The sequence below is a fragment of the Xiphophorus maculatus genome, chromosome 9 (genome assembly GCF_002775205.1).
Source record: "Xiphophorus maculatus strain JP 163 A chromosome 9, X_maculatus-5.0-male, whole genome shotgun sequence".
NCBI lineage: Eukaryota > Metazoa > Chordata > Actinopteri > Cyprinodontiformes > Poeciliidae > Xiphophorus > Xiphophorus maculatus.
This window is the reverse complement of record NC_036451.1, coordinates 14,896,069-14,915,646: the sequence shown is the minus strand read 5'-3', so window position 1 is coordinate 14,915,646 and position 19,578 is coordinate 14,896,069. Positions and strand designations below refer to the sequence as shown.

The 19,578-nt window shown below is 38.2% G+C and overlaps 2 protein-coding genes across 3 annotated transcripts; both read left to right on the top strand.

The window, feature by feature from the left end:
- Positions 1-1,376: 1,376 nt before the first annotated feature.
- LOC102217512 (nicotinamide riboside kinase 2) lies at positions 1,377-4,806 on the top strand. Of its 2 annotated transcripts, XM_005800520.3 has the most exons (8): positions 1,377-1,600; positions 2,414-2,504; positions 2,966-3,014; positions 3,255-3,429; positions 3,931-4,002; positions 4,086-4,192; positions 4,311-4,396; positions 4,509-4,806. In XM_005800520.3, the coding sequence occupies exons 1-7, from the start codon at positions 1,575-1,577 to the stop codon at positions 4,394-4,396; spliced, it is 606 nt and encodes a 201-aa protein (XP_005800577.1). In that variant the 5' UTR covers positions 1,377-1,574; the 3' UTR covers positions 4,509-4,806. The 2 variants fall into 2 exon arrangements, with proteins under 2 accessions (XP_005800577.1, XP_023194832.1); XM_023339064.1 differs by lacking the exons at positions 1,377-1,600; positions 2,966-3,014.
- A 5,519-nt stretch (positions 4,807-10,325) lies between these two features.
- On the top strand, positions 10,326-15,338 carry LOC102227597 (protein-lysine 6-oxidase-like). Its single transcript, XM_014469322.2, has 7 exons — positions 10,326-11,226; positions 11,587-11,695; positions 12,879-13,016; positions 13,793-13,949; positions 14,118-14,213; positions 14,324-14,439; positions 14,527-15,338. Exons 1-7 carry the CDS (start codon positions 10,347-10,349, stop codon positions 14,531-14,533), a joined length of 1,503 nt encoding a protein of 500 aa, XP_014324808.2. The 5' UTR covers positions 10,326-10,346; the 3' UTR covers positions 14,534-15,338.
- The last annotated feature ends 4,240 nt before the right edge of the window (positions 15,339-19,578 follow it).

Here is a 19,578-nt window from a genome sequence, read left to right as displayed (position 1 = left end):
TTGACCTGTTGGACCGTAAAACGTGCTCCTGTGTCAACTGTAAACCGCTGTGTTATGAAAACAGCTACTGGGATTTATATCTGAACAACGGGCTTAGAGAATGAAGGTGGGCAAATTTTCCTTACAGAGGACATAGTGTGTGCTTGTGTTGTAAAGTACCTCAAAATCAATAACCTTTCACCATTTCAACTGGTGAGAGTGTAACCTGCATGTCTGTACTGGACTGTGTGACGGTGGAGATAAGACAAACGTGAAGTGTCTTATCTTGGTCTGGAGGAGTTTTGTAACGGCATCAGATGTAGAGATTTGTCACAATTCACTACAGCCCTCCCTGGGATATTAATCTAGAAGAATCAATCTCCAGACAAGTATTCAAAGTCCAGACACGTAGAGACATTGGTAAGCACAGGGCAACGTTTTATGATTGTACATCGAATTAAATTTCATTTAAATCAGTTACTTTCCTGCATGTAACCCGACTTTACAGAAATGAACATTTTATTTATTTTGATTTAAATAAAACATTTATGGCAGAGAGAAAATCATTTGGCAGGCAGCATATTATTGCCCTAATTCCCATTTGAATCACTGACATGTGGCCCAATTACTGGGTTTCCATTTAACTTGCTGTAAAAATAAAAAAGCTCACTGTCCTCAAATACCTGACACACATGTGAGATAATTGTGTCACAAGAACTGACACTCACAAAGTAATGCAATATTAAATGCATTTTTTCTTGATGTGCATATATAATTTATATATATATATATATATATATATATATATATATATATATATATTTGAATTTATTAATTTTTGAATATTAAAAACAGGCAAATCAGACTACTATATACGTAAACAATTCCATTAGGTTTTGGGTGTTTGATTTTGGTAATTCTAACTGATTTAAACACAGAAGAGAGAGAAAAAAGTTTTTATTCGTGTATGTAAACTTTTGGTTTCAGCTGTATCTATTTTGGTGGTGTGGTAAGCTTTTGCTTCTAATATACATATTTCCAAGGCCAAGTTTGTTTAGCTAGCTGCCATTTACTGTAATGTGACCTTAACTGTGAGCACATCAGCAGACATCTCCCTAAAAATGACACATCACACAGTTGTTATTTTAGTGCATCCATTCGACACCATCAATGGTAGTTTTCCACAGCTGTAGCCCAAGAAGGAGGATTAACTGCTGAATGGAAGAGTACGGACCGCAGCAGGTGTGGGGAAAATATGTAAATATTTGGTGGTTCTCGCGCGCTGATTGGCTGTCGTTGAGTGACTGCGTGGGATCTGATTGGCTGGCTTGAGGAGGCACGTAGCGCGAGGGGAAAGTATGCAGTGGCACGCTGTAGCACGAGAACGCCCCGTCCGTGCGTAAGCTGTGACGCAATAGGAGGCAGGCTGGATATAAAGTGAAATGCCTCGAGGTGCAATTCAGTAAAGAGACAAGAGGAGAGAACAGCACCAGGACTACAACTTTAAATACTTTTAAAAACTTTATATCTATTGGAGTTTCGTCCAGATTTGGTCTTTCAAATCTTTATATCAACTGTCGAAAGAAGAAGAAAAGATGAAATACATTATAGGAATTGGCGGGTAGGTGTCCTTTACTTTACAAATAAGGAGTTGTTTTTTTTTTTATTATAAGCTCACTGTCCTCACATTATTTGTAATTCCTGCTGTAAAAGTTGCAGAAAAGTTCAAACTTGCTTGTAGTAATGCTGAAACAAGCCATTCGGTGCTTTTGTTTTTATTTAAAGGAACATATGGAGTTATTGAAAATCAACAAGAACAACTGTTTGTATATTTTTAACATTTAATCTATCTCTAATTAAGGCTTTTGTAAGTTTGTGGTTGATGTCATCTTAATGTCCACATGTTTTATCAGCCGCCCGCCGGAAAACAAATAAAGTCACATCCGGTTTGGTTTGTTGTCATAAGTCGAGCGGGACTTTTGAAAATTCACCGCGTGATTTTCTTCAAAAAGTGGAGGGAGATCTATCTATTTCACCTACAACCTCTACATTATTTAACTTTATTGTGTTTATTAGTTACTTTTTATTTAGGCTTTCTAGTCAGGAAGTTGTAGGTTTTTATTGCATTATAGAAAAAACTTTTTGTTTGATTTTTACATAAATGGAACATTGTCATTTTTATTTTGAGTTCTTTACTGAGAAATGTTTTTTTATATATAATTGTAACTCCTAAGCTTGAACCTATATTAATTAGCAGAATTAACAAATATTTTAGAAAAATTTACCTTTTTGAGATTGAAACCTAAAATAGAGTCTAAACAACTCACACACACAACATAACTTATTTATCAGCTATTTCAAACACTTGTAACCACAATCTGACCTTTAGAAGTGAAGCAATACTCATTTTGTGTAATTCTCTTTGTTTTTACAGGGTTACTAATGGTGGTAAAACCACTCTGACTACTAAACTGATCCAGACTTTGCCCAACTGCTGTGTTGTGCACCAGGATGACTTTTTCAAGGTGAGTCTCAACAAGTGAATGGTTAAGTTTATTGTGATAATTTGGCTTCTTTTCCATTCATTGCTACTGCCTGAGCTTTGTCTGTAATCAGAGTTGGATGTCTGACCTTTGAAAGTCTTCCCTTCCCCCCATTTCCTTCATTCCCATGCAATTCCTTTTCTATGTTGATCACATTTTCTTTGTTTTTAAGTTTCCTATTATTTGCTTTTATTCTTAGCCTCTTCTAATCATCTAACTTGAAACTAAATATAAAACTTTCCTTCTTTTTATCTGTCCTCCACAATGTTATATTTGCATACTAACTCTTGCTTAGTTTTATGCATGTCATCTGCTTCGTGCCTTCTGTTTCTGCCTTTTCTTCCTCACTCGTTTAGCCTAACCTTTGTGGCATGTGAGTGAGATCTGCAAGTGTTCAGAGCCGTGAGGTTCCAGCAATGTTTTATTGGTGACTGTTATTTCAGAAACCCGATCAAATAGAAGTCGGGGAGGACGGCTTTAGGCAGTGGGATGGTAAGACTTCACTGAAGACTGCCAGTGGCTCATATTTGACCTGATATCTAATGTAGTAGACCCCATCCTCCGCAGTTGCATCAGTTAGAGCTAAAACATTCATTTGTAGTAACATCCAAGCAGCAAACACATTCATAAATCATTACAGCTGTTGTTGGGATTTTTTTTCTAACCTTCTCTCATTGTTTCTATTATTTTCTTTCTTTCTTTCTTTCTCTCTGCCTGTCTCGTGCTCCACAGTGATCACAGCTATGGACATGGAAGCCATGACCAACACAATAAAAGGCTGGATCGAGAACCCTACAAAGTTCGCCCGCTCCCACGGCGTCGCCCTGGCTCCTGTTCCTGACGTAACCAACCCTGATGAACAGATCCACATCCTGATTGTTGAAGGCTTCCTGCTCTACAACTACCCGTAGGTTGATTGATTGTTTATTTTTGCATGGCTGACTGTTTATTTGAATCGAGTTAGGGATGTACATCTAGTTTGTTCTTGCTGTGAATGCAGCCATCTTGGCTAGGTTCCAGCTTCTATGATGCAGACTAAAAGAATTGCCAGAGATTGAGCCATCTTGGTTCTCTGAAACCCCAAAGATTCATGATTGCAGATGTTGTAAGGGCGTCGTTAGTTCTGTTGGGTCACGTGCTAATTTTGCATGCTCCCATTGGCTCATGCTCACTAGCAAGCAGATTTGAGTTTGGTCTGCAGGTAGAGATAAGGTTTTCAGCAGAAGGAGGCTCTGAGTGGTCGTTTGCAGTCACAGCAGGGTGGTGGGTACTCGGTGTGCTGGTGATGAGTGTCAAGCACGCTGCAGAGACATAGATAAAGGACAGCATGAACAGTTGTATAACTCTGCTCTTTTACATGGAGGATGTTATGTGACGAGTGGTCAACACCTTTGCTTCTCCCCTTTAGGCCCCTGCTGGATGTTTTCAACAAGTGCTATTACATCGCAATCCCCTATGAGGAGTGCAAAAGAAGGAGAAGGTGAGCTAATTTTGTGCTCTCACAGTGTTCTGCATTAATCTTATTAACTTATTAACTTACTTTATTTATTATTATGATTTTAGTACCAGACAGTACACCGTCCCTGATCCTCCTGGCCTGTTTGACGGTCATGTGTGGCCCATGTACCTGAAGCACAGAAAGCAGATGGAGGACCTCAGTTTGAATATTGGTACGATGCGATCACTGTCCATATTTGTAAAGCAAATCTCATTGTAGTGTTCCACCTGTCTGTGATTGGAGTTTTTATCAGTTTTTGATGTAAAAATATGTTTTGTGTTTTGTTGCAGAGTACCTTGATGGTTTGAAATCCAAAGAAGAAATCTACGACCAGGTGTATGAGGACATTCAGAACAACCTGCTCAATCGTTTATAGGTAAGAAGGAAGGACTTGACATTGTAATGGAAAATTTATTTAAATATTTATAACATCTTGCATGTAAAATGTGAGACCTTTTCCAACATGCATTTTATTTTTTGTTTTGCAGCAGGAGGACTTCTTCACACCTGTACAGATTTTGTAAATAGCCAGTGATTCTTTTTTTATAATGTGTAATTTTATTTTATTTTTTTTTACGTGTTAACTTATGTTAACTTTTTTTTGCCATGTTAACTTATGATGTTTTTACCTACTTCTCATGAACAAAATGTTTTTGTTTCATTAAAAGTTGACTGGTCGTCATTATTTTTGTCATGCAGTTGACCATTGTTGGACTACTGGTCTCTACCAGTGTCTCCTTCCAATAAACTCACGAGTTTCTGTTAAATACAGATCATCAAAACCTCTTTTTTGTTGTGTCTGTTTTACTATCAACATTTCTACCACTTGAATTAGGGTAGAAAAATAAGTTTTAGTTTTCTGTAATTGTATAAATGGTGGTATTTCTGAGATCAAAATTGATGCGAAAAACTTCCCCATAACTGCTGATTTTCTTTTTGTTTGCCATTAATAAGTCATACTGATTAACTGTCTTTGTAACATGAAGTGCAATACATTCCTCTATATACCTAAAACTCACTTTGGAAATGTTTTTGATACTAAGATTAAAAAATGGGAAATAAACACTCAAAGTGAGATTTATGGAGTAACTCTATTTTAGAATTGATGTCAGCTTTTTTTAAGTCTACAAAACATTAATGATTTAATAAGTGTGGGAATTATATTTTCTCAGAGCCAAATTAGTTTGAAAGTTGTTTTTTTTTTTTAATGAAATGAAATCATTTGAAAAGTTCATTTGCTTTTTTTCTTGTCTGGCAGAAACAAATCTGAAAGGTTGTAAATACCTTTCATGCTAAAATTACAGTAAGTTAGTGGAAACAAATCAAATTATGCACGTTGGTCCTGAAAATGCATAAAATAAAGTGGAAAAACAGTTTTATAGAATGTAATGAGACTGAAAGATGGTTACAGGAGCTGCTGAATGAGAAAGTTGGCTTCTGTGAATTTTATTAAGCTACTATCTTGATGAACCTGCAAAATTTGGTTGGTGTATAATTTAATTTCCCGGACACCTCTACAACACAATCTAGGCGAAGTCACTTAACTGAGACCCTTGGCATCTATTTTAGAAACAGGAAGCACTCAGTCAAATCACTACTGTATGTCTGTCCTCGTGGGTGTTTCCAGATGTACAACCCCAAAATAACTGTCCTCACTCATCTCAAGTAGATGCTGGAGTAGGTCACAGACTACCCAAAAGATTTAGGCTATTAGCACAAGATTATACTTAATTACGGCTCATGGTTCTCTAAGCACGTGCTGCCGGTATCTGCTATATATGTTTCTGCACTACATGTATAAATAGATCAGGATAATTTCACATTTCCCTAAAGAGAACATTAAGACCAAGTGTAGGATGTCAGGTAAGTGTTAAATTTAAGCTTCCTCTCTCCAAAGTAGGTGGAAGTTCAATGACTGAGATCATTTTTTCCCCTCTCCGTTAACGTTTTCAGTTTGCTTTAGTGATTGAAAATAGCTTGATAAAGTCTCCCAGCAGGTATTTCTCTCTCTGACCGCTTCTCCTGATGAATCTGAAAGAATCTGTTGTGACTCAAGGATTCTGGCCATTTGTTGTCACCTTTTTGCAACAGCAGCCATTCTGACATCAGCTGTAGGTATATGTGATCCGTCATGTGGGTGTCATATGGATGCTGGGTGGAAAGGTGATTATTGTAACATCCTAACAGGTGGTGGCACACAAAACCCTTTGGCTTGGACTCACCGTGCTAAAAGTGACACCAGCATGGATGATGCCTGCCAGGACAAACACAAATAAAGACGTAATAGAGCATCATATTTCTGCGGTACACTGTTGGAATATATTCCATCCCCATCAGAAGCAGCCCAGTGTGAAAAGGTAGCTCCATTATCCCAAACTGAGTAAAGAGCAGCCTCGGTGCAGAAAGTTCCCTGCAAAAACATGAGCTGATTTCATCTTTCCTCCAGCATAAGACAGAAGCCCTTTCACTATTTCTACCCAAGAGCAAACCACAACTCTGAGGACAGCTATTTCTGCTTTATTGCTGGTACTCGGTGTCCTCAATTACACATGTTGAACTACTTCCTGTTTTTGTGGGCGTTACACGCCTTTTTTGGAACAGAGTGCTGTGCTGGGTGGTTTTACACCACACTGCATCACAATGAGACAATGTGCATAACGTGCTGTACGCCAGGTGGGGAGGAACACTGGAAACAAGCTTGATTAGAACAAAAGGTCCAACTGTTTTTCTGTCTGCAGTAAACAGTTTTGTGTACTTTGTGTATTTGGTCCAAAATGATACAGATTCAGAATATGATTGTGTGGATTGTTTGGTGCATAAAAAGTGTCTCTCTTAGTGGGTAATTAATGAGATATAAATGAAAGTGACAGACTGTAGTAATAGTAATAATCTGCTCACAGTCTCAACTGAGCCTCTGCCCCGTAATTATGTCCCACCGCAGGCACACATGCACAATGCTTTCCTTCTGTTTGTCACATTCATGCATGTATACATATATATTTAGGCCGTTTAGAGTAAAGGAAGTCTGCTTTTAGTTCTTTGATTGCAGAGTGTGCTACTGTCTTTTTTCACTGTTCCCTCCGACTGTGGCTACCTGTTTGTCTGCATGTCTCGGCAGCCAGCATGACTAAGGACAAAATAGAAGGAAACAAAGGCAGAGGTGAAAGATTCTCACGTTCCTTCAGCGTAGAAACTGTTTATTACCACAATCTGGCAGCAATTAGAGCTGGTGGTTTGTTTTTGTTTTTGTTCTTTTCTTTTTTCTTTTTTTTTTGCTTTATGTAGGGCTCATTCAAAGAGAAAAGATCTGAAATATGAGTTAAGTAAAGTAGGATCTGAAACTGTTCTCAATCAATCAATCAATCAAATTTTATTTGTATAGCACATTTTAGCATCAAGGCATTTCAAAGTGCTTTACATCATATCAAACACAGAAACACAATGCAACATAGAATCAACAATCAAAACACAACATTCAGAAACAAGTCAGGTTCCATCAATAAATTTGTAATTGATTACGTTTCAAATACAATCCTAAACAGGTGGGTTTTTAGTCGAGTTTGAATCCATAAAAGATTTACCTGTTACACTCCTACTGTGTTAAATGGAACAAAATACCTATTGTTGTTTTTATTCCCACTCACGCTCACAATCACGCAGTTTAAAACGATGTGGACAGCATTTCAACGGGCTTCTGGCACAAGGCTCCGTACATCTCTTTCACGGAATTTCGAGCAGGGACTCCGCCGTCCCTCACGGATTTTTGTGCAATTCTATGGTACCTGTTAGTGTCTAGAATTTACAGGGTTTGTGTTACGTTCAGTGACCCTCAGTCACTCGCTCAAACAAGTGGTTAATGTTTTTGCAAAGTTTTTTAACACCAAACAGTAGGGGTTATTTATAACAGATAATTTCATGAAACATTGCACAACTACCCAAAAAGCAGTTCTTTCTGGTATTTTCATGTTGTTCTTTTAAAGTCACCAACTCAGAGTTTTTGCAGCTCACACTGTTATATTGAACACAGAACATTGTAAGGACATTTTACACAATGCGAAGTTTGTGTGTGATCTAGATGCCAGTGTTTGGATAAGCATGTGTGACTGTTGAAGAAGAAACCTTCAACAGTCACCCATAATTGTTGAAGACCAAGGGAGAACATAATGGAGAACAATGCATTAAAAACGCTTGTAAACCTCAATGAATTGAAACAGTGTGTTCAAATGGAATAACTTGGCCAAGATCTCCTCTTAGCCTCTTAGAAAGAGACCAAGAAAGTTTTACAAGAAACAATTATTTGAAATTATAGTATTGCTGGGAATTTATAGGGCGTTTGGCAAATAAAATGCATCAGCTTACTTATTTGGACCAAGATTAAGCAAGAATCCAATCCTTTGGTTAAATCCTGGTCACATTTCTAGAGACGGGATACGTTAAGGAAAAATAATTTAATCCACAGTTGGTTCAGTCACACTCAAATGTTGCTGACAGCAACATCATTTTCAGGTCCCTGAGTTTGTAAGAGCTGGAAAATTGGCATTATGAATTGCAAACAGTGTCACATATCTGTGTAGATTTTAAAGAGCGGTCTGTTGCTTAACAGTCTAGGATGCCAGCTAAATTAAACTCCACTGTTACTCGTGAGAGGGCTGTAAATAAACCTGACCTTAAAGTAACCTCTACATGAAAAGAGACCTAATTATGTAACATTCATCAAGGAAAAGTTATTGGATGGTTTATGGTTTAAATTTATTCTTAGTAATTCACTAATATTGTATATTAAACATTTTTTGCCTCATCATTGTTTTGAAACAGTGAAAAGGCCTCATATCTGATGAAGACCTCAAGAAACCTTGACTCGCACTATTACAAAGGAAATGCCAGTCTTTTTGTGGGGACTCAGCGCCCCCATCTGGCAGAAAGGTAAATTAGAACTGTGATCACCGGACACTAATTTTTAATTTTAATACGCTAAAGTAGGTTAAAAAAAAACTAACCTTAATTCAATTTTTGGTTTTTGGGCTGTCTGAGCTTAAGTTGTGTTGTTTTAGCTGACACTGACTTTATTGATTTTAACATTTTATGCTGAATTCACATCCCTGTGTTTTTCCCCATATAAACATAACGTTGCAGATAAAAAGGCATTGGAAGAAATATGATACGTAATGTTTTCCCAATTAAAAATCTGAAAAGAGAGCACCTGTAAACGGCAATTTCCAAGTATTGTCACAAATACTGAAATGTATTTAGATCTGAACTTTAATTAGGACATTATGGTTTCATCTAAAGTCCTGATTTTAGATTTTATTCCAGAATTGCACTTTACTGAGATTCATCAAGACTCCAATCTACTCTCTCTATACGGTTTCGCTGAACCTACTAAAGGAACCGCATAATGTTGTCACCACCATGTTTCATGTGTCCTGAGTTAGATTTATTTCAAGTTTTGTATGTTGGCCAAAAAAAATTCATTTTGTCGAATGTGACTAAACTACCTTCTTCCACATGTTTACTCGTTCCCCTAAACAACCTGTGGTCCTTTAAGGGAATTTCTTCTTCTGAGTTTTCCTTAAAAAAAATACAACTTTTCCCCCTTCAACACATTTTTTCACTTGAGTTTTTGATCCCAAAATGAATGTGAACCTCTAACGGGTCTCTGGCTGATTCTCTCATGTTTTCTCTGTTCACTGTGTTAGTTTAGGTTGACACCAATGTCTTGGTTTAAAATTGCACCAAACTCTTCCATTTTATACCACTAGTTTAACCTGTCTAATGTGTTCCTTGGTCTTTATTATATTTTTTGTTCTTTAATGTTAAAACAAACAAATGAACAAAACACTGGCCTTACAGAAAAAATATATTTGCTAACTAGATGATTTCTGAAAAGAACAAGTTTAGGAGTATCAGTACAAAGGGGTCTTACTAAAATGCATGCCACACTTTTTTAGCTTTTTTTATTTTTAAATTGTGCCTCTTTTTCACTTCTTCACTGACACACACTTTAAAAACGACTCTGACCAAGAAGATTTGAACTAATATGTTATTAGTACAATTCCGCTTACATTAATTGTACATTAATTAGTTCACTTAATGTAATTACTTTAATAACTTTCAGGATTTTATTTATTTAAATCTAAAATAAAACTGTTTGCCCACATGGGTGAGACTTCCCCCACGCGCTCCCCTCTTGCCAGTGATGCTGTGCGCAAGTGCGTGACGACGTCAAGTGGATTTGAAACCTCTCCTCCTGGTCTAACTCAAGTATCCCTCCACACTCATTCAGTTGTAGGAGTTTTCAGGGAGAGAGACTAAAATCTCAGTAAGCCATGGAGAAGATCTGGTTTCTTCTTACATGCCTTCTCGTTGTCCTGGTGCGTTTAGGCACCGGTCAGGACCATTTACGCGCGCCTGTTGGCCCCTGGAGACAGCACATTCAGTGGGAGAATAACGGTCAGGTGTACAGTTTGCTCAGCACTGGGACTCGGTATCGCTTGCCGTCCCAGAACAGGAGACGCACCCAGATGTTACTAACAACAAAAAACTATTTAAACCAAGTCAACCTTCCTGTTGCGCTCATGAGAGCCACCAGAACCAGGTCTATGAGCCGCCAAGACTCGGATCACTCTGAGCAAAATGACCAAATAGACACGTCGCTTCTTGGAGCAGATGTGCAGTACCTCCTGTCCGCGGATCGGACCGGCACACAGAGTCAGTCCAATGTGGCTGTGGAATATCACTCAAGCCAGGCTCCAGCTAATAGTAGCGCTGCTGTTTTCATCCAGGAGTTTTCCGGCAGCGGAATCCCCAGAGGAGGCCGGGGTACTGCTGCGGAGGACAGCGGTGCGCAACAGACAACTACGCCACCAGCAAGAGTGCAGGATTTGACGCACAGCCAAGTCGATAGAAGCTCCCCGGAGGGCTCGGATTCAGTCCACAACCTGGCTAGTGACGGTCGAGTCACCCAGCAGACCAGAACGCAATCCCTGACCAGAGTCATTCCAGAGGTGGATGATTCCAGCAACGCTGTTGAGACTCAGTTCCCTCCTAGGAGTCCAGATACAACAGGTGCAGGTGATCCTCGGGATCCACACAGCATCCACCACAGGAACTCGGTTTTCTATAATGTTTACCCAGCAGACCGCAGGAACAGGCAGAATGCGCGCAACCCACCGGGCACCGGCCACGGCACCAGGTTCTTCCACAACGGTGAGACGAACAACAGACCGGATAGTAATTAGTTTATTTGTCTGACATCAACCGTAAACCATGATCCAGAGCCGGTCAAAAGCTTTATGGGGCCCCAAGCAGCATCTTCTAAAACCACCAGGCCTCACAGTTCAATGCTTTAATATAATCTAAACGTGTCTGCATCATACATCTAGCATTGTTACTATGTTCACAGCTGAAAAATAAATGGGTTATTCAGTCTTCTGGTTTTCAGTCACCATCCATCACACCAGCTGGTTGGGTCTGATATCCTGTTTGCAACTATGCGTTAAATCACAAGACCAGCCATACAAAATTACCTATTTTATCTTTGAGTAACTTATATTTTATTATTGGCAGGTCTCCCAGACCTAATCCCTGACCCGTACTACATCCAAGCAGCCTTGTACATCCAGAGAGTACAGATGTATGCACTTCGCTGTGCAGCTGAAGAGAACTGCCTTTCCAGGTATCGTTATGTTCAACAACAAAAATTCACCATTTTTGTTGTTCTCAGGATCATATATAGTTTGTTTTTTTTGCATGTAATCATGTTGCAACCACAAACATTTAGATATTTTATTGGGATTTATGTGGGAGATAACCTATGCCCTACATAGGTAGGGCATAGCTGAGCTGTGAAGCATTCTTTTCTAGATGTCTTGCAAAGGAAAATCTAAAAATGTGGCATGCATGGCAGTAACATACAGTGATTTAAAAAAACTACACCATTGTTGCTCTGGCTGAAGATTTTGGGTCACTGTTCTCTTGGAAACTGAACCTCTAACATCTTCACAGCATGATGCTGCCACCACCATGCTTTACAGTGGGGATGATTTATGCAGATGTATCTGATCAGACCTTTTTCCTTCACAACATGTTATGGAAAATGGCAAACAGGACTTTTCATGGCTTTCTTTCAACACTGTCTTTCTTCACTTATGGTCATCAGATTAAAAGGGTTTGAATACAAATGTTTGCAGGTTTTTATTGTAAAAAAAAAAATTAAAGCATGTCATTATCCTTCAACCTCACAATTATAATCTATTTTGTGTTAGTCAAGCACAATCCCATAAAACACATGGTTATATGTAGTTGTAACATGCCAATATGTGTAAAGGTTCAAGCTGTAGGAACACGTTCTCAATGCAATGTGTATCAAGCTGCTCACACGGACTTGTTCAACAAATGGGATTAAATTGGAGTTAATATGTTTGAATTTGTCCATTTGATTGGCTGCCATTTGAAGAATTAATGAAGACAGTTATTAGGACTTAGGCTGCAACATGAGGATAGTTGGCTGTCCTCATGCTTGTTGGCTACTTGGATGTAGCAGCTCAGTGGCAGAGCGGCTGGGCACAAACCTGGCCACTGCTCAGGATTTCTCTCCTCTGATCTGCGGAGGATCTAAGGAGCCGCGCTGCCAAGGAAAACAAACCCTGAAATGAAAGGCAAAGGATTTCAGAGCTGAAAATATAAGCCACCAATTCATGACTCAAACCCATCACTGCAGTAAATCTGCTGTGCAGGGCAATCTGAGGGAATTTAAAGTGCAGTGAAGTGTATGTCAGGTGGACGGCATTATGTAAAGATGAGGTCATTCAATCCTGCATGTGCTCTAAGTAGCTGTCTTGGATTTCCTTTCTCTGCAGGTCTGCATATCGTCCGAGTGTGAGTGACCTGGAGTACAGAGTCTTGCTGCGCTTCCCACAGAGAGTGAAGAACCAGGGAACTGCAGACTTCCTCCCAATCAAACCCAGACATGAGTGGGAATGGCACAGCTGTCACCAGTGAGTTCCCTCATAAAAACATCTAACCTCAGCTCATAAAGGTAAAGAGCAGGAAATCAACCCATCCAAATCAGTCAAAGCAGATGTCTGGACACAGATTCTCAAGTGGACAAATGATTGTTTTCAATTTCCTCAATTTTTTTGTAAATAATTTTCTGTTTAGTCTGTTTAGTCTGTTTTGAAATCAAAAAGGTAAAAATAAAAAATATATATTTAAGAAAATCTGCTAATCATTTAGTGCACCAAATCTTAAACATCCACTTAGAAAGAGTGCCAGTAATAATAACACATGCACACATATAAGCAACTCAAGTTTTGTTTGCTTTGTCCTAGAATACAAAATGTCCAATTAAGTTCTGTTCAATGTGATTGGGAAGTGGGACAACCAATGAGGAAAGACAGACTGTCTTTCCCACACTCTTGTCAATGACTTTTCAATTTTGGTCTAATCTGACCAGAGAGCTTTTTGTGTCTGTTAAACGCTTCTGGCCAACTGTTTAAAGCTAGGAATATTAGGTTTGAAGTGTGCATGTAGACATCCCGTTTGTGTATGTTTTTAATGACTGAATGATTTTTTGATCTGAGTATCAAACAATAAATGATTTAGAAAAGTCTGGCTTCTTGAAGGAAAAACAAAGTGATTAGGGATGGCTCAAGACTTTTGCACAGTACAGTACTGTGCGACGACTCACAGAAACCTTAGTTTCCACAGCGTGTTCAGCTCAAAGCGGTCCCGCTTTCTGAGTGTGTTTGTTTGCGTGTCCAACTCTCTGCAGACATTACCACAGCATGGAGGCCTTCAGTAACTATGACCTTCTGGACGTTGCCACTGGACAGAAGGTTGCTGAGGGACACAAAGCCAGCTTCTGTCTGGAGGACACCTCATGTGACCCGGGAGTACGGCGACGCTTTGCTTGCACTGCTCACACACAGGTTAGTCTGCACTAATGTACTTTTTTTCATCTCTACTTTATAATTTCATCTTATTGTTGGTTTTAGATGATTTACTGGTGTTTAAATTCCACTTCCTGAACATATAAAATGTATTAACCCAGCATTTAAGCAGAAAACATGAGTAAAATGAGCTTGGTTTGTTTCAAGGGGCTTGGTCCTGGATGCTATGATACATATCATGCTAACATTGACTGCCAGTGGATCGATATCACGGATGTGTCACCTGGAAATTACGTTCTCAAGGTAGAACTGCAGATCAAAACAACTACTTCCACATTTCATTGATTTACCTCCTTTGTAGATTTTAATTTAACCAGAATCTATCTTGTACGTTACCGTTTTCTGTTTGCCAGGTGACGGTGAACCCCTCCCAGCTTGTCCAGGAGTCTGACTTCTCCAACAACGAGGTCAGGTGTGACATCAGATACACGGGAAGCTACGTCCAGGCAAGAAACTGCAGGATTGTTGTGTAAGTCTGATGCGTAGCGCCTGTTTGTTCCAATGTGACTCAAGCAGAGACAACTTAAAGTTAATCAGTGTTGTCCCTGTTTTCCAGGAGCTGACCTGCAGAAGACACAGACATGTGCTTAATAACCTTTAGTTGTTCTTAAAGTAAAGCTGCTACTGTTTTGATGCTGTTTCATTGTTTGCTACTCTGTAGTCTTTGTATTTATGATACACTTCCTACCACACATATTGGCAACCCTGTTAAAAAGTGTCAAGACTGAAAAATAAGTCTTTTATTGCAGTAGTGTGACCTCACACTGAGAACTTTAGTAAAAATCATCCTTTAATTTGAGAACATTTATTCAATTTCCTCTCTCCCCTTTAGTTCCAGTAAGTGCTGAAGATCTCATTTACCTTCCTTTACATCAGTTACAAGTGAAGACACCCCCTACATACTCTGATCACTGGAAATCAATAAGTTAATCAATTTAAAATGCTATATATTACATTTATTTTACAGGAATGGCTTGGTATAACAATAAGTGAGGCACTGGTACATTTTTCAAACAATAATTAGCTAATTTTAGTTAATTGGTAATCCCGCCCCCTTCTTAAAAAGTGTTCTGATTTATCCTCATTTTGCTGCAGTAACAAAAGAAGAATGTATTTAAACATGTTTTATGAATCCATACCAGACTTATTCATATGTGTGAAAGAGGCTTTAAATGATGTGTTGTACCTAATGATAGATAAGCCTAATATAGTGTTATTTATACGAACAGATATCATTAGTATATATAAGCAATGCAAGACAGAAGTTAACTAATGCCTTACATGCAAGAAAATGTGTTTTCTAGATTTACATAAGTGTCAACTATGAAGTAAAAGGCCAATTATGTCTTATTTCTGTATTTCAAGTTGTGCGACTTTTTTTCTTCTGTCTATTTTAATGTATTTTATTGCAATGTTTACTTTTTTATGTTTTGGTTTGACGTTGTTTGGCACTTTGATTTTCACTCGAGTTTTAAAAAGGGCTTTATAAATAAAGTTGAATTGAGTTTTAATAGACATTGCCCAGTCTTTTCCACTGTGAGATTGAGCTGATAGAACAATCTTTTGAATTCATTTTCTGTCTTACACTAGACGTTTAAACACAGGGGAGCCATTCATGACCAATTTTGACGTGGAATTATACCTGCTGATGAAAACATGCAATCACCAAAAACTGAGGAGCATTTTAATGTTGGGTGGTTCATTGCTTGACTTCTCTGAGAAATGGCTGCAATTATTGCACTTTGCATGTTCGTGTCTGGGAAATAGCAGGAAAATAAACACCGCATCACACCAGGTGCCTGTTTGTGTGTATTTGTTGTGCTGCGTTGCAGCGGGTGACTGATTGGGAAAACATTCATCTGGCAATAGCTCCATGTCAGTCTCCTGGGAATGTCTCGGTTTATTTGCACTTTGTCACCAGGTTTTGGTGGCACACTGTTTAGAAGCTGGCATGTCAAACGGTATAAATAATAAATGAAGTTTTTGTTTTTGTTGAACATTGCTCCCTTTTTGCCTCTTTTTAATTTTTGTCATCCAAAAAAATATATACCCCAGACTTAAATACACAGAGATTGTTTTTAATGCTTTTATATCCTGCCACAAGCCACATTTCCTCTATAAGTAGATATGCTTTTAGACTCTAAATACACATTCATTGCAGCAAGATTTATATTTCAGCAGTGTTCAAAATCTTGATTAATATAAAGTCATTTAAAAGTAGCTCAGGATGTTTATGCAAGAAACATGCAAGCGGTTTAAAAGTGAGTTCATGGAGTTTTTCATTCAAAGGTATTTTTGGCTCACTTTTCTAAGGTGCTTTGCTGTTTTTCTTTTAAACATATGATCACTTTTAATTGAAACCCATTTCATTCATTCTCTTACCCAAACATTGCCTCTATGTGGAGCTCACGCCTTCTTTGGCCCCGAAGAGCCGAGCCACTGCAGTGGGTCTGAGTGTGATGGAGTGTCTCCAGGTGCTGTTTACTCAGGGCAGGGTGGCATGCCGAGCCTGCAGGCCGTGCTGCAGGCCGATCCTGTGAGAGATGGCAAGGAGAAGAGAAATTCCACAGATCCGGCGACGGCCAGGAAAGCCCGTCTGCAAACTGCTGACCTCAGTGTCTCCTCAACTCTGTCATTCTTATCGTGGGCTGACCGTCTGCATGGCTGCGCCCAGAGGACCTACTGTCTGAGACTGCCAGTCAGCATGTCAGAGATACAGGGCAGACTGCAGGGATGCTGAAGAGATGCCAGTTTGTTTCTTAAACAAACCAAAAAGAGGACCTGAATTAAGAAAAGCTTATTTCTAATGCATCTTATAAGTTTGCTCTTCACAAGAGACCAATTCTAAGTTTGTTAGTGGAGATAGCAAAGGTGGATATTCACAGCTGACTGGCAGTTTCATGACAAAAAGTTGGGTGTAGTACCAAGAAAACAAAACTAAAATACCAGTGAAGGATTTGATTCATCCTCTTGATGTCACTAGTCAGATAATTTATAAGAAATCATGAATGAAGTAATAATGATACTGAGATAAATGAGCAAAAGATGCTCTGGTTTTCTTCTTGCCACTCTTCCATAAAGACCAGATTAATGGAGCGCACAACTAAAGTTATCCAATCAAAAGATTTGTTCATTGTTGTTCCAGGTCTCTCTTAGGCTGCTCCTCATTAATGCTTGGTTTGCACAAATCTTCAGCTTTCATGGACATTCTTGCCTTACTATATTCATAGATGTGCTCTGTGAGATGTTGAGTAGAAAAGTATTATTTAGTACTGTTCAGTAACTTCACTCTGCTTTAAAATTCTCAAAAACTTCTTTGCTTACATGTCTGCGGTGCTTCCTGGTCTTCATGATGGTGTTTGTACAGAGACGATCTCTAACAAATCTCTGAGGTAGAGCAGAACATTTGGATTACAACTTTGATGAGTTTTGAAAACAGTTTCATTAGATTTTTAAGGGTGTCATTGTTAAAAGGATGAAATACAAGTGCATGGTATTACAGTATTTACAGATTTTTATTTGTGGAAAGGTTTAAAGTTTTTTTTCTTCCACTTCCTATGCTCTACCTTGTAAAGGTCAAAACCGTGTGAATGCTTTTGCAAGACTTTGAAAAAGTGAGCATCTTAGAAATATCAGAAGACATTTAAGTATATATAAAAACTGGATTTAACAAAATTCAATGAATAGAGATTTTAAAAAAAGAGGGAAGAGATCACATAATAAAAAACTTTTCTCTAAACTTATCAGTTCAAATGCAGCTGATTAAAACAATTTAAAATACAAACTTAACATGCCACTGAGGCACAGAAATGTGTTGGGCTTTAGTGCTGCCCACTGTGTGTCGAGTCCGAAGCACTGAGTTCGCATCATTAGTGAAATAATTTGGCGCCTTCTTGATGCTGACGTTCTGTTTCTCTGTCTGTGGCTCGTGTTTACCTTCCAGGGAATTGTTTGTTGGCACCAAGGAGTGAAAGCTATTTGTGCAAGTAGAGGGGAAATTAAACGAGGAAATCATTTCCCCCCGTCTGACACAGTCTTGTGTCTGATGTAGAGTGGATAATATTTGCCCGGAAGAACAAGTAGTACCTTATGTGAGTTTGACCAGTCGCACATCATTGCATCTAACAGGAGATTTCCCTGTCTGATGATGGCAGTGTTTTGAATTATTCAGCTGCTGTATAAATATCAAAGCACATAGCTGGCTAACTCTAACTGAGTGAATGCATCCTGTTTCTAAAATTTCGTGCGCTGACTAGTTTAACTTGGCAGAAACGTTTTTCGGCTGAGGAAGAGGAGATGTCAGGCAGTGTGCACAGAAGGCAGATTTGGGTGAAAAGGTTGACAAGCTGAAACTCTCTAGTTGTTTTGTGTTTAAATATTTGGTCCAAATGCTTACAATGTTTGTGGACTTTGCATGTGAGTGCCAGACAATGTTAGGATGTCTCCTCTCGAAGGAAACATGTTCACCCGTGGATGTTTAATGGCTCCAGAGACATAAAGCACACATAAGAGAAGACATGCAGAAGCAGACCTCAGGAAAATGGTCTCCTGTGAAACACAATCACATCAGTTACAGCATTTGTGACATGTTGCATGTTTTTGGCTTTAAGCGCTTGTCTGTCACCAATTTGTGAGGTAAGGGCATTTATAATTGAGTATACCCTGGAAAAAAATGGTGACAGACACAGAAGGAAAAAAAAATAAACTCAGAGACAGATTAATATAAAAATTAAATGGAAATAGATGTATAGTATTATCAATAAAATAAAATAATATTTGGAGACAGAAAGTCTAAAGGTATCATAATGAAGGAGTCTGCATCAACAAATTCCTATAATAAAGGAATTAATATCTCCTACTCAGTTGCACATTTCTTTGAATCGGAGTTTGCTATTACCTCCACTGTATTTTTTATGTTGTAAATTTGCCATTTCTGTACATTATTTTTTTATTTTTATATCTATGCCTCTATGCATGCTTCCATTTTGCCTGTCACTTTGCTGCTTTTCTATTCTACTCTGTTCTATTGTATATTTTGAAAATAATTGTAAAATAAAACTGAATCATATGAATACTTTGTGACTGACATAAAAATCTTTTTAGATAAATAAAAAAATACATATATTTAACATAAATATTAGAAATAAAAAAGGCAACAACAAAAAGAAAAGCAAACCACAAAAATCCTTGCAAAAATATTCAAGAAAAAAAGTAAACTTATTTCTGTATTTATTTGTAAAATGAAAATAAATTTAATATTAATTAATAACCTACCTTAACATTACCTAAGTACCAAAAAAACGTTGCCAGTAAACACAGATAACATAATAAGTATTATAAAATATAATATACGTATATTACAACTTTTAAAACAGGTGACTAACTATTAAATGGACATTGTATTAGTTGAAAAAGAGCGTCGCCGTGTGGTGACAAACAGGCCGCAGTGAGTGTGTCCATTTCTAATGGAACGAAGTTCCAAAATATGTTAAATAAAATTTAAACTAAGTGCTTTTTTTTTTTTTAAATTGTTTTTAAATATATTTTTTAGTGTTTCCCTTCAGGTGTTTGGTGTTGCTGGCAGTGGTTCGCGGCGTGACGACGGCTC

Coding starts and splice junctions, on each gene's coding strand:
- LOC102217512 (XM_005800520.3), top strand. CDS start 1,575: ATGAAATACATTATAGGAATTGGCGG. Junction 1,601..2,413: donor TACATTATAGGAATTGGCGG/GTAGGTGTCCTT, acceptor TTGTTTTTACAG/GGTTACTAATGGTGGTAAAA. Junction 3,430..3,930: donor TTCCTGCTCTACAACTACCC/GTAGGTTGATTG, acceptor TCTCCCCTTTAG/GCCCCTGCTGGATGTTTTCA.
- LOC102227597 (XM_014469322.2), top strand. CDS start 10,347: ATGGAGAAGATCTGGTTTCTTCTTACATGCCTTCTCGTTGTCCTGGTG. Junction 13,017..13,792: donor GAATGGCACAGCTGTCACCA/GTGAGTTCCCTC, acceptor AACTCTCTGCAG/ACATTACCACAGCATGGAGG. Junction 14,214..14,323: donor CTGGAAATTACGTTCTCAAG/GTAGAACTGCAG, acceptor TCTGTTTGCCAG/GTGACGGTGAACCCCTCCCA.